Consider the following 13,829-nt stretch of genomic DNA (forward strand, 5'->3'; position numbering starts at 1 on the left):
CCTCCCCTAGCTTTTAGCTTTTGGCTTAAAATAAGTCATTTTTGACTTAAAATAAGTCAATTTGATAATTGTCAAACACTCTAATAAGTCAAAAACTGGCTTTTAAGCCAGTTTGACCAGCTTAAAAGCCCATCCAAACAGGCTCTAAAGCCACTAAAAGTCAATAATTAAGAGCCTGTTTGGATGGACTTTTAAGCTGGTCAAACTGGCTTAAAAGCCAGTTTTTGACTTATTAGAGTGTTTGGCAATTATCAAAATGACTTATTTTAAGCCAAAAGCTAAAAGCTAGGGGGGGAGCTTTTTTTTTTTTTTAACTTAAAAGCACTTTTATGTTGATCAAGTATATTACCTTTTTGCCCTTAATTCTTTTATACAATTTCCAAATTGCCCATATTGAATTATTATTATTATTATTATTATTATTATATTATTATTATTATTATATTCTTCTTATTATTATTATAATAATTATAATTATAATTATAATAATATAATAATAATTATTATTATAAAAAATAAAAAAATAAAAAGAGTGGCCCACATCTTTATATTGGCCAATAATCACATGATAAGACCGACAAACCCCTATGGCTTTCACATGGCCTTATTTTTATTTAAGATGGCCGACAATGCTTTCGGCTATTCTTTATAAAAGTAGCTTTAATTTTTTGGCCTCTTATGACATGTGACCAAATATTAACGATTCTTTATATCTTGCCTTTTCCTTTATCGCCAGTTGTGCTTGCACTAGAAGATTCTTCTAGTTGTTGTTGATATTTCTTGAGAATAGTCTCAAGATCTATTTTTTCATCATCAATGTCTTGTCCTTCTCCAGCAATACATGTATCGTCTTCTTCATTAGTATGACTAGCTGAAGCCATAGAAATATCATCTTTTATCTCAATATCAAGATTTTTCATTAAATCTTTCTTTACTTCTTCCATATATATGACAATAGCTTCTGACTTAGAAATAAGTCCTTTTTTCATTTAAAGTTTTCTTGTAATCTTTTTGAATGGACTTAAATCTTCTATGATAGACGATTCCATAGTAATAGCCTCATATTGACTAATTTTAACATTTATTAAATCAATAATCTCTTGGCCATGTAACTTGCCTTCAGGATTTTTCTGAAGTAATTTACTCCAGAACTTGGTGTAAAAAGTCATCTGCAAACAAGAAAATCCTTCTGAAGTATTATTAACTTCTATTGACCATTTCATAATCCAAGGAATTGAAAATTCAATGAAGAAATACATCAAGGATATTCCTTCGAAGAATACATTCTCTTCCTGCAATTTTATTAATTTTGGGGATATGTCCACCCATTCCAAATATAATTTCTTGTATGATTCTGGTAGGATTTTTACTGAAGGACCATATAAAGTCCACCATTTACAGAACCAATTAGGAATATGCCTGTCAAATACATTAGAACATATTTTAATAAACCATGAATGCTTTCTATTAGCATTTTCATATAACAGGACCTTATTAAACCCATCGATATAATCCCAATAATTATATTTTACAACAACCTTTTGCTCTGGGTGGATATAATCAAATTCCTTCAAGGTACTCATACCCCACTCTTCAGGTGCTATGACCTTTTTTATGATTAATTTTGAAAAGTTATAAACTTTCTTGGTATTAGCAGGGTAAAAATGCTGAAATTCGCACCCTGTAGATGAGAGTATTATCTCATAATGCATTCTGTATTTGTACACAGTAGTAGTATAAGATACTGTATCCAAATACCTAACCATTATCTACCATGGCTCATTTCTCCATTTGAGATCATTTTCTTCTAAAAGAAGTATAACTTCCTTCTTATCATTCATATCAAAAACCTCTATGTTCTCATCATCTATTAAAATTGAAGAGTATGACGGTGGATTATTATTATCCAGCTCCTTCTTGGATTTCATAAAATCCATAAACTCCTTATACATTGGATGATTCATATCAATTCCACTGGTTCCACTGGAACTAGATGCAATATTAGTGGTTACCAGCTGTTTGTTTCCATGCTGAATGAGGATATTACCTCTTCCTCCTCTTGACTGGTTACGTCCTCTTCCCCTTTGTGAAGGGGGCCAAGATGGTCTCATCCTACAAAAAGACATAAACATTATGATAAATATTCTCTAGTAAGAAAGTCTGGAAGACTATTTTCTTCACCCTTTTTATATTGTATTTCAAAATCAAAAGGTGCTAATAAAGCTTGCCATCTTGCAAACATTTGTTTAGACACATCATGTTTGCAGTCTTTATTAAACATGAATTTAGCTGCTTGACAATCAGTTTTTATTAAAAACTTTTGGTTATAAAGATCGCCTTGAAATTTAAGAACACATTTTACTATAGCTAATATTTCTTTAGCTATAGTGGCATAATTTTTCTGGGCTGTGTTCCATTTGCCAGAATAATATTGAACAATATAATGTCTTTTATTTTCAGGACAATATTGGGTAAGAATACCCCCATATCCTATATCAGAAGCATCAGTTTCTACAGTCTTTGCCCAATTTGGATTGGCTAAAGTTAAACAAGGAAGGTTTTTAACCTTTTCTTTAATCCTTTTAACTGCTTTAGTATGATCATCTGACCAAGCCTTAGGATTCTTTTTTAATCGTTCATATAAAATGGCTGTATCTTTTGCTAGATCCTTTATAAACGGAGCAATATAATTAAGGCTTCCCAGAAACCTCTGTAATTGGGTTTTGTTAGTTATAACATCTGGAAATTTAGAAGCAAATTCAATACTTCTGTTGATAGGACTAATATTTTCTTTTTCTATATTATGACCAAGAAACCTGATATTTGTTTTAAATAAGGCCATCTTTGTTGAGACAAAACTAACCCATTCTGAATAATAATTCTTTTAAATAGTTCTAAGTGTTTAAAATGAGTTTCTATATTTTTAGAAAATACTAGAATATCATCTATATAAACTATTATAAAATTACTATAAGGGATAAAAATATCATTCATTATTTTCTGAAATTCTGATGGAGCATTCTTTAAGCCAAATGGCATAAAATTCCATTCAAATTGCCCCATCGGCACATTAAAAGCGGTTTTGAACCTGTCTGATTCAGCTATCTGAATCTGCCAATAGCCTGATTTTAGATCAAATTTAGAGAAAATAATAGCATCATAAACTCTGTCTAATAAATCCTTTTTATTAGGAATTGGATACCGTATCCATCTTAAGGCTTTATTAAGAGGCTTATAATTTATTACTAATCGAGGTGCTCCCCTCTCCTGTTCGGCGTGTTTATTAACATAGAATGTCGTACAGGACCATGGTGATTTGGATTGCCTTATAAGGCCTTTTTGCAATAAAGAGCTAATTTCCTTTTTGCATAACTCTAAATATTCAGAGTTCATCTGACAAGGTCTTGCTTTTGTAGGAATATTATCCTCATCAAAATCATCTTCATATGGAAGACTTACAACATGCTTTTTCCTATTCCAAAAAGCATTGGGATGATCTCCACATATTTCAATAGAAAATTGATTAGCCAAGATATTAATTTTATCTTGTAATTTAGGATTTTGTAGAATATTTTCAATTTCAATACTATTAATTTCTTGTTTTATAAAATTGACTTGATTATTTTTTGAAATCAATAGTTTGGCAGTTAAATCATTTATCATTCTAGTAAATGGTTTAGTGACAAATTCTAATATAAATGGTTTGTTATTCCAAGTTCCAATAATCTTATCATTATCCCAATGAGTGAGTGGGAAAATATCATTTATAAAAGGTACACCAAAAATAATTTGATTAGTGATATTTTTTACTAGAACAAAACTTTGAGGGACACAACTTTTCCCTTTACATATGAAAGCTTTGGGTAATTTAAATTCAATATTCATTTTACTTCCATTAGCAGAACGAAGACTATGAGTAGTTTTATGAAAATACCTTGAAGGTATAAGTCCTTCTTGAATACAATTTAAATCAGCTGCACTATCAATAAGAGCAATGAATTCTTTCTTATAATTATAATCTATTAAAAGAGTTATTTTAGTATAAAACTTTTGAGAAGTAAAGACTTTAAGACTATATAAAAAATCTGTCTTATTATTTTTTAAAGAAAGGTTTTTTATAAAATCAAGATTATCATTTTCTCCTTCCAGAGAAGAAGATGATTCAGAAGCATTTTCTAAATCTAAACGGGTTTGTAAAGCATCCATTCTGACTTCTATAACAACATTCTTTTCTTTAAGACGTATAATGTCTTCTTTGAGATTATTAATCTCTTCTTTTAAATCACTGATTGTGGTGGGAGAACTTATCATTTTCCTCCTTTCTAATAAGAGATTTTTAACCTCTGCCATAGTATATGATCCTTCTTTAGTAGGAATTTCCTCCTCAGAAATATGATTCTTAACCTTAGTAGTAGAATTACTACTATTTTTGTCAATAATTTGAGCTCTTATGTCTGGATCTTTAATACTTTGTAAAAGCTCCAGAACCTGATCATTATCAATGACATTAAGACTTAATTCCTTAAATTGATCATAGATCTTATAAAGATCATCCTCTTCTACCTCCTTTTCACATGCCATTCCTTGTTGGCATGGTGAACACTCATCTTCAGAAGTCAGAAAGTTTACTTGTTGAAGAGCTTTAAGATCTTCACTCGTAGAGGACCTATAATCTTCTGATTCAGAGCTAGAATTAAGCATAGTCTTATAAAGAGAATCCTTAATATTATCATCTATGTCAAGGCTTTTGATCTTTTCCTTGACCCTGCAGTCTTTGGCATAATGACCAAACCTTCCACATTTGTGGCAAGTATCTGACTTATTATAATTTTGTCGATACTTTTTCTTTCTCTTAGAAAAGTCACCTTTTCCCTCTTCTACTCTTCTTTGCTTCTTTTCTATTCTCTTTTTCTTCTATTTTTCATAATCTTTTATGGAAGATTTCTTTTTCTTAGGAATATTTTCCTTGTCTTTAGACTTTTGTTTAGGAACATCAAATGCGAATTGTTCGCAAAATTCTCCTAATTGCTTTCTTTCATTTAAGCCATGACGCTTAATCTGCTGGTTTAGCTTAATTTCATTACACAGAGAGAGTCCCTCCTGTACACAAGCACTTATAAGTTTTCCATAAGTAAACATATCATAATTAATATTAGGATTATCCCCTCTAATTGCTTTTCTAACTCTTTTAGCAAATAGACTTGGTAGTCCATCAATAAATTTGGACTTCCAATGAGCGCTATTACATTCTGGTAACTCCATTACTCTACACAAGAATACATCTTTATAAAATCTGAATGATGTAAGGGTTTTACACCTCAGATTTTGAAGTAGAGTTCTTATGGTCTCACTATTATCCGACCATCTTCCAGAGAAATGTTCTATAATATTTAGAACCAGTGTATAAACTGCATTTTGCGTAATGGCTTCTCCTTCTTGTTTTACTGCCAACATGACTTTATCCCTTTGAAGAAATACATCAAGGATATTCCTTCGAAGAATACATTCTCTTCCTGCAATTTTATTAATTTTGGGGATATGTCCACCCATTCCAAATATAATTTCTTGTATGATTCTGGTAGGATTTTTACTGAAGGACCATATAAAGTCCACCATTTACAGAACCAATTAGGAATATGCCTGTCAAATACATTAGAACATATTTTAATAAACCATGAATGCTTTCTATTAGCATTTTCATATACTGTTGCCAGGACTAGCTATGACTATAAAGGTTCCTAATAGTCTAACTGTTGTGCGATCCATTTTCGTATGGTATCAGAGTCATGGACTTATAATAGCTATAGATGTTATAGTTCAACACAGTTTCTTTTATGAATATCATAAAGAAAAGGCCTACTGTTAAAAACAGTAGAAATGAAGAATATGATATACCTCAACATTTAGATCTACTTAATAAGTGGACTAATCCGAAAATATCTCCTAGAATCATATATCAGATGGGTACTTTTGAGAAATTAGGTCTCAAACAAGTGGTAAAAACCACAGAAGAAACTATTACCATTGATAATGATAATCAGACATTTAGATTATTATCTGATAATGATTTAGCCCCTAGAAGACCTAATGATTAAAAAATATTTTCAATTTCAAAATTTCATTTTTTAACCCCTACCCTCAACCCCCCCCCCCCCCAAAAAAAAAAATTAAGTTTGTTTTTAAAAAATATTTTCAATTTCAAAATTTCATTTTTTCACCCTACCCTCAACCCCCCACCCACCTACCCCCTACCAGCCCCTCCCCCCGCCCACCCAAAAAAAAATAAATTTAAGTTTGTTTTTAAAAAATATTTTCAATTTCAAAATTTCATTTTTTAACCCCTACCCTTAACCCCCCACCCACCTACGCCCTACCAGCCCCCTCACCCCCCCCCCACCCCCCCCCCCCCCAAAAAAAAATTTAAATTTGTTTTTAAAAAATATTTTCAATTTCAAAATTTCATTTTTTCCCCCACCCACCTACCCCCTACCAGCCCCCCACCCCCCAAAAAAATTTAAGTTTGTTTTTAAAAAATATTTTCAACTTCAAAATTTCAATTTTTCACCCCTACCCTCGACCCCGCCCCCTCACCCACCCCATACCACCCTCCCCACCCCCAAAAGAAATTAAGTTTGTTTTTAAAAAAAAATTCAATTTCAAAAATTATTTTCTACTCTAGTAAAAATAAAAGATATTTCTCAAAAAAAAAAAATCATTCATAAATCAAACACTAAAAATCTTTTCCGGAAAATATTTTCTACTCACCAACCAAACATGAGAAAATAAGTCAAAAATCAACTTGTTTTCCGGGAAAACATTTTCTAGGAAAACATTTTCCATGGAAAACATTTTCCTTCATACCAAACACACCCTAAATAAATATTGAAAATGTTGACAAGGAGTCATATTAAATGCTAAAATATTATTGTTTTGAAATTTTTCCCTAAACTAGTGTTCTGATCTTTGCTAATGGATTGACTATTTTATTGTTTGATAGTTAAATCAGAGAATTTAATTATTAATCAAATAAATAAAGTATTAAGTCCAAATAGTATATTATGAATTTATGAAAAATAATAAAGGGTATAGTTAAAAATAAGGAATTATTATTGGTCCAAATCATAAACCTTAGCCGAATAGGAAAAGGATGCCTTAATCAAATAGGAGTTTTTTTTACCTTACCTGAATAGGAAAAAGTTTGCCGTAACCAACTAGGAAAACACATCCTATGTGATGTTATATAAAGCCTTCTCTTATGGGAAAAAAAAACTTGTCACGTTTATTTCCCATCCTCTCTACAAATTCAACATTCAATTAATGGCTTCGGGTTACCTCAATCGGAAGGAAACGGAGGTAAAGGTTGCTATAGCTAGGCGGGTGAAGAACAAAAACCCAGCCCCAATCCAAATCACGGCGGAGCAAATCCTCCGAGAAGCTAGGGAACGTCAAGAGGCAGAAATCAGACCGCCCAACCAGAAAATCACTGACCAAACAGAAGTAGCTGATTACCGCCTTCGCAAGCGAAAGGAATTTGAATCCTTAATTAGCCGTGTAGGCTGGAACAAGAGTGTGTGGGTGAAATATGCTGAATGGGAAGAATCACAAAACGACTTGAAGCGTGCTCGTTCTATCTGGGAACGTGCACTTGTAATTGATGCGCTTAACCGTGACCATACCATCTGGTTGAAGTATGTGCATATGGAGATGAAGAATAAGTTTGTTAATCATGCTCGCAATCTATGGGATCGAGCTGTTATCCGTTTGCCTAGGGTTGATCAGTTGTGGTACAAGTATATTCATATGGAAGAGATGCTCGGCAATGTAGCTGGCGCAAGAGGTATTTTTGAGAGGTGGATGGGGTGGATGCCGGACCAGCAAGGGTGGTTGTCTTACATTAAGTTTGAGTTGAGGTATAATGAAACAGAGAGGGCAAGAGAAATTTTTCAGAGATTCGTGCAGTGTCATCCGAAAGTTAGTGCTTGGATTAGGTTTGCAAAATTTGAGATGAAGAATGGGGAGATAGGGAGGGCAAGGAATTGTTATGAGAGGGCTGTGGATAAGTTGGCAGATGACGATGAGGAAGCTGAGCAGTTGTTTGTGGCATTTGCAGAGTTTGAGGAAAAGTGTAGGGAGACGGACAGAGCAAGGTTCATATATAAATTTGCACTTGATCACATACCGAAAGGGCGAGCTGAAGATTTGTACAGCAAGTTTGTGGCATTTGAAAAGCAGTATGGTGATAGGGAAGGTATTGAGGATGCTATAGTTGGAAAAAGTAGGTTTCAGTATGAGGATCAAGTAAAGAAGAATCCACGTAACTATGATACGTGGTTTGATTATATTCGTCTAGAAGAGAGCATTGGAAATAAAGAGAGGATTAGAGAGGTTTATGAAAGAGCCATTGCTAATGTTCCTCCTGCTGAAGAGAAGCGGTATTGGCAGCGATACATTTACTTATGGATTAATTATGCATTATATGAAGAGCTTGATGCACAAGACATGGAAAGGACCAGACATGTCTACAGGGAGTGTCTTAAGTTGATTCCGCATCACAAGTTTTCATTTGCAAACATTTGGTTGTTGGCTGCCCAGTTTGAGATTCGGCAGTTAAGACTCAAGGAGGCGCGGCTATTACTTGGAGAAGCAATTGGAAGGGCTCCTAAAGACAAAATATTTAAGAAGTACATTGAGATAGAGCTGCATTTTGGGAACATAGACCGTTGCAGAAAGCTTTATGAGAAGTACTTAGAATGGTCACCTGAAAATTGCTATGCTTGGAGCAAATTCGCTGAGTTAGAGAGGTCCTTGTATGAAACGGAGAGAGCCAGAGCTGTTTTTGAGCTTGCAATTGACCAACCTGCACTGGATATCCCAGAGTTACTATGGAAGGCTTACATCGACTTTGAGATCTCTGAGGGTGAATTTGAAAGAACAAGAGCACTATATGAAAGACTTCTTAACCGCACGAAACATTTAAAGGTGTGGATAAGTTATGCAAAGTTTGAGGCTTCAGCTATGGGGGGTTCAGATATCAAACAGAAAAAGAAGTGCTTGCAACATGCCAGAGATGTCTTTGAGAGGGCCGTTTCTTACTTGATAAATTCGGCACCTGAACTGAAAGAAGAAAGAGTAATACTTCTTGAAGAATGGATATATATGGAAAACAATTTTGGTGAGCTTGGTGATGCCAATTTAGTCCGTGCCAAACTACCAAAGAAACTGAAGAAGAGAAGGCAAATAGAGACGGAGGATGGTCCAGCAGCGTACGAGGAGTACATAGACTATCTTTTTCCTGAGCAGACTACTAATATGAAACTCTTGGACTCTGCTTATAAATGGAAGAAGCAGCGAGTTGCATCCAAGGATTAGCCAGATTCTGTGTTTGCTTACATTTTTTTTTTACTGTTTTCTGTTAGCTTCCACAACTCTAGTTTTTACCTTTTCTTGGCAGTTTGTAACGAATAATATAATTGAGTAAAGGGCAGATTTACAATTTTTAGAATAAAAGATGACTGATTACAAAAACCTTGTGGATGTTACTAAGGTGGATATGTTATTGGACCCTTCAATTAAATTCATCCAGAATATCCTCAAGTACTAAAGTCCGTGTTTGTCCAACTTCTCATAAGATTTCAGAGAAACCTGAAACAGATTTAAATTTTAGTTAATGTTAAATTCATAAATAGGTACGAGTTTAAGGTACTCATGAATCTTTTAAAGAGTTTAGCTTCTATACCGTGACAATTGACATTATATTTATAAGATTCTTTTATAACATCCGTCTGCAGGTCGCTTAAATGATAACTACAGGTACCTGATCATTAGATGATGGAGAGCTGCGCGAAAATCTGCCTGGAGAATTGTACTATTTAAGTGTGCGGGGGATAGTTTTGGCACAATATACGGCGGCTGCACGTATGGTGAAATAGGTGAGCGCAACATAGGACTTTGATGAGCACTTGAATGTACTGGAGACGCTATTGGACTTTGCCACTTCGGTTTATGATTAGTAGCCCATGTTGCCACTGCTCCTGGAGATCTTCTAGGTGAAAATATCACTGATGGAGGAATGTTGATCCTAATTCTGGACACAAAAGTAGCAAATGTGTATTGATGATCAATATGTTACCATGAGTCCATGACGTTCTTAATTGAGATAGGGAATATATTGTAAACTGAAATTGTTAACATACTTGTTATGAACATCAACATAGTCATCTGTCTCGTCGTATATTGGTTCCTTCCAGGAGAAAAAATAAGAGTTATTGCAGTCTGCAGACAAATTAGTAATCAACCCATCAGTTAAGAAAAAACAAAAATAAACGTACATAACCAACATGAATTATTAATTTTACCTGCAGAAGTTGTTCAAGTACATCTTCCATTGTAATGATACCAATTGCTTCTTCTCCTAAAATTAAAGATCATTCCAGTTTATCACTAATTAATTTTACCTGTAAAAGTTGTCGGACTACACTGGTATGTTGTAACATGAAATAAGTAAGTTAGTTGTACTAATATAAGATTATGTACCCTTTTCAGCTGCATGACGCTGTTGAATTGGACTGGCCGGAAGGATATTTATCTTGATTATATCGTGTTTAGTAGTGGTATTTTCTACAGTTTTCTTGGTGATTCTTCTACTCTTCACCACTACAGCCATATGGTTGTGCCCTTTCTCGAACTGGTTAAGAAGATCATATAATGGTAAAGAATCTGGGACTCTGAAGGAGATTAAATAAAGATCAAGTCAACTTTCTGTTTCACTATGGATTCACTTTTATTTCAACTATTTTTGGGTTGAATTCTAACGTGCGATAATACCATTGTTAGTTGATTGACTATATGAGAAATAAATTCAACTATTTTTTTACAAGTGTCTAAGCAAAATCAACACCTGAAATTGGAACAGCTAGAGTACTTTATTGAAAAAAGAGTATCAAATAATGCAACAAGTTAATAGAATCGTACTTTGGTATACTCCTTATAGTGAGATCTTTGATTGGCACCTCATCTTCAGGACGAAATTTTATCAATTTTTTCACCTAGATGTTGTATGAATGGTAAAGAAATGAAGAGAAGTTAAATATGCAACAAAAATTTTGCAGAGTGATAATTGAAATACTAATAAAGTTTCTGGAAAAAAAAAAAAAAACTTACCAAGATTAGGCCTACAATATTTGTTGGGGTACCAGAGTATACAGGTACGCGACTAAGGCCTTTGCTTATCATCAGATTCATCATCTCACTGAGAATCATCAAACATTATTTGGGTTTTTAGACATATAAACATGAAGTGCTAATTGAAGCTCGCTTAGGAAAAATTTGGCGGAGTTAGTAGTATACTCTGTAAGTTTAGAATGAAGATCAAGGGAAAAGATTCTGGACATGGGAGTCATTGCATCTTTAACCGATTTCTGAGCTAGGTCCAATGCTCCAGCAATTATGGTTGTTTCTCGTGGCTCAACTCCCCGCCTTTCCCTGCCTGTAATTAAGAGGTGAATCCAGGATTTAAAATTAATGATCTTATTATATGTACATAATTGAACTGAAAGCATTGGATAAATAACTTATCTAAGATAAGCCCCAGACTGCTAACCAATTTGTGATTCAGAGCTGGTCTAGTCTTAGAACGTAAAATCAAGAAAATTTAAGGTACTAAATGCTAACCTCATTACCATGCATATTCAACTGCTCAGACCAATTTCAGCTCTGCGCGACGTAGAAGTGCAGAGTACCCTTTCCCCAAGAGTAAATCCAACAACTGCTCAGACCAAGTGAACAAATAAACAACTTTTACATGCATTGACCGTATAATGAAAGTTTTCCATAGTCATGTAAAATAGAACTACAAGCCACTGTCTATTGGAGTAACCGGAATCAAATAACTTAGAAAATAAGGCATGCTACTTGCTACAACAGGCTAAATTAACTTGTAAAATCTTTTATTTCTCTATACCTTACTGATGGGGTAAGATAAAGGGAAGACAACTATGACGAGCAAACGAACCAAAGGTGCCAATCTTGCACCAATGCTCAGTCCATAGCGCTAACATATGGACTGAGGAATAATCTATGTGAGGCAAAAAATCGAAGTTTAATAATTAGTAGTTATTTAAGAAATAAGTTCAATCTTATGATTAGAAAAAAGATGAATTCCTGAGAAATAACCTCTCCAAAGGCTAGTATGAGGGTGACTGATATTAATATAGCATCCCAGGCAGGAAGTAAAGCATCTAGGAATATTGGAAGAGTCTGTTTCATGAAAATAATAAAACATTGATCAGCTCGAAAAATGGTACATCACTAGACTAAGTAGGCGTTTGGCCATGCAATATCATATCACGATATGGTATCATGAGATGGAATCACATTTGGACATGCGATTTTACGCTGATTCCATCTCATGATTCCATATCATGAGATGTGATTCCATATTTCCAAAAACCATGATATGGAATTATATGGGAATTCCATATCATGATTTGAGATATTTTAATAAAAAAATTGATCCACGAGTTTATATTTTGTTAAAATACCCCACAATTATATCTACTAACCATTTATTTCATATGTAAATAAAATGTATAATCACATCATTACTTTTTAAAATTTATTATTATTACAGACATAAAATTTATTATTCTCATCAACATATAGTCACTTTAACTCACACCAACCGATTGTTGAGTAGGGATGGCGATGGGGCGGAGCGGGGTGGGGGTGGGGCGGGTTGAGCTTAACCCGCAAATTTTTTACTCCGCCCCGCCTCGCCCCGCATAATTTTTTAAATATTTTCTTTTTCTAGTTAAGTTTGATACTAAAAAATAAAATTCATAACAATAAATTCTTTTTTTTCATTAAGTTATCTTAATTTAATAGGATAGTGACTTAAAAAATTATTTTTTAGGGGTCAATTGGAAAACATGTAAGAAACTGTATTATTTTTTATTGAACTATTTTCATGATTTATATAAATTATCTTAATAAATAATGTTCTATCACTTTTATAACATGTAAAAAGTAAAAATTAAATTTGAACCCACATAAAATCACATATACCCGCAACCCGCCCCGCCCCGCCCCTTAATTTAAAAAAAACCCACTTCAACCCTCCCCGCATCCGCCCCACCCGCCCCATTGTCATCCCTATTGTTGAGTGATAAATTTGTTTTGTTCATTTACTCCAACACTTAATTTATTACTTCTACCGTTTTATATTTATTACAACTATAGTTGTGAAAGGTTTCTCTTCATTTACTCTAATGAATTGATATGAAAGTTAGGTTGAATAGGCTTAAATGCATAATTATTTATATTCAACCATAAAGACTAGTACACTGCAATTTATGTTCAATTTTTTTTTATTAAATTAAAGTTAGATGAAACAATTACTTAAGTGGACAGCAAATAACTTTGTAATAATTTATTATGCAATTTATAAATTTTTGTTTATTTGATAAGATTGAATAAACAATTGGGCTATTTTAATAGTTTTACAACTTATGGAATTTTTATGTTTATGAGAAAATATACAACACAAAAATTTCATATCGCATGTCCAAACAAAACTTCAATTTCATCTCATGATTCCATATCATGATACCATGTCATGATTCCATACCGCATGGCCAAATGGGCTCAATTCACAAATCCCAAATTTAAATGTTGTGGGGTCTGAATCCATAGTTTAAACATTACGGGGTTTGAATTGAAACTTATATATATGTCTAACCCGTGAACTCATTGTTGGAACCGCGGCTTTTAACATACCTCCATAGCCATGGCGTTACATATTAGAAGGGTTCACAAGAGCAAGTGCTGATTCT

At 33.5% G+C, this 13,829-nt stretch overlaps 1 protein-coding gene and 1 pseudogene across 1 annotated transcript; one reads left to right on the top strand and one right to left on the bottom strand.

Annotated features, from left to right (window-relative positions):
• Nucleotides 1-7,317: 7,317 nt before the first annotated feature.
• LOC125833148 (uncharacterized) lies at nt 7,318-9,393 on the top strand. The gene has a single exon (XM_049512290.1). The coding sequence runs from the start codon at nt 7,318-7,320 to the stop codon at nt 9,367-9,369; it is 2,052 nt and encodes a 683-aa protein (XP_049368247.1). The 3' UTR covers nt 9,370-9,393.
• Nucleotides 9,394-9,597: 204 nt separating this feature from the next.
• LOC125833209 (DUF21 domain-containing protein At5g52790-like) lies at nt 9,598-13,829 on the bottom strand (annotated as a pseudogene).

Source organism: Solanum verrucosum, unplaced genomic scaffold (genome assembly GCF_900185275.1).
Source record: "Solanum verrucosum unplaced genomic scaffold, falcon-dt-bn FXZP01000100.1, whole genome shotgun sequence".
In the NCBI taxonomy this organism is placed as follows: Eukaryota; Viridiplantae; Streptophyta; class Magnoliopsida; order Solanales; family Solanaceae; genus Solanum; species Solanum verrucosum.

Excerpts from the sequence above, each read along its gene's own strand:
- LOC125833148 (XM_049512290.1), top strand. The coding sequence starts at position 7,318 with ATGGCTTCGGGTTACCTCAATCGGAAGGAAACGGAGGTAAAGGTTGCT.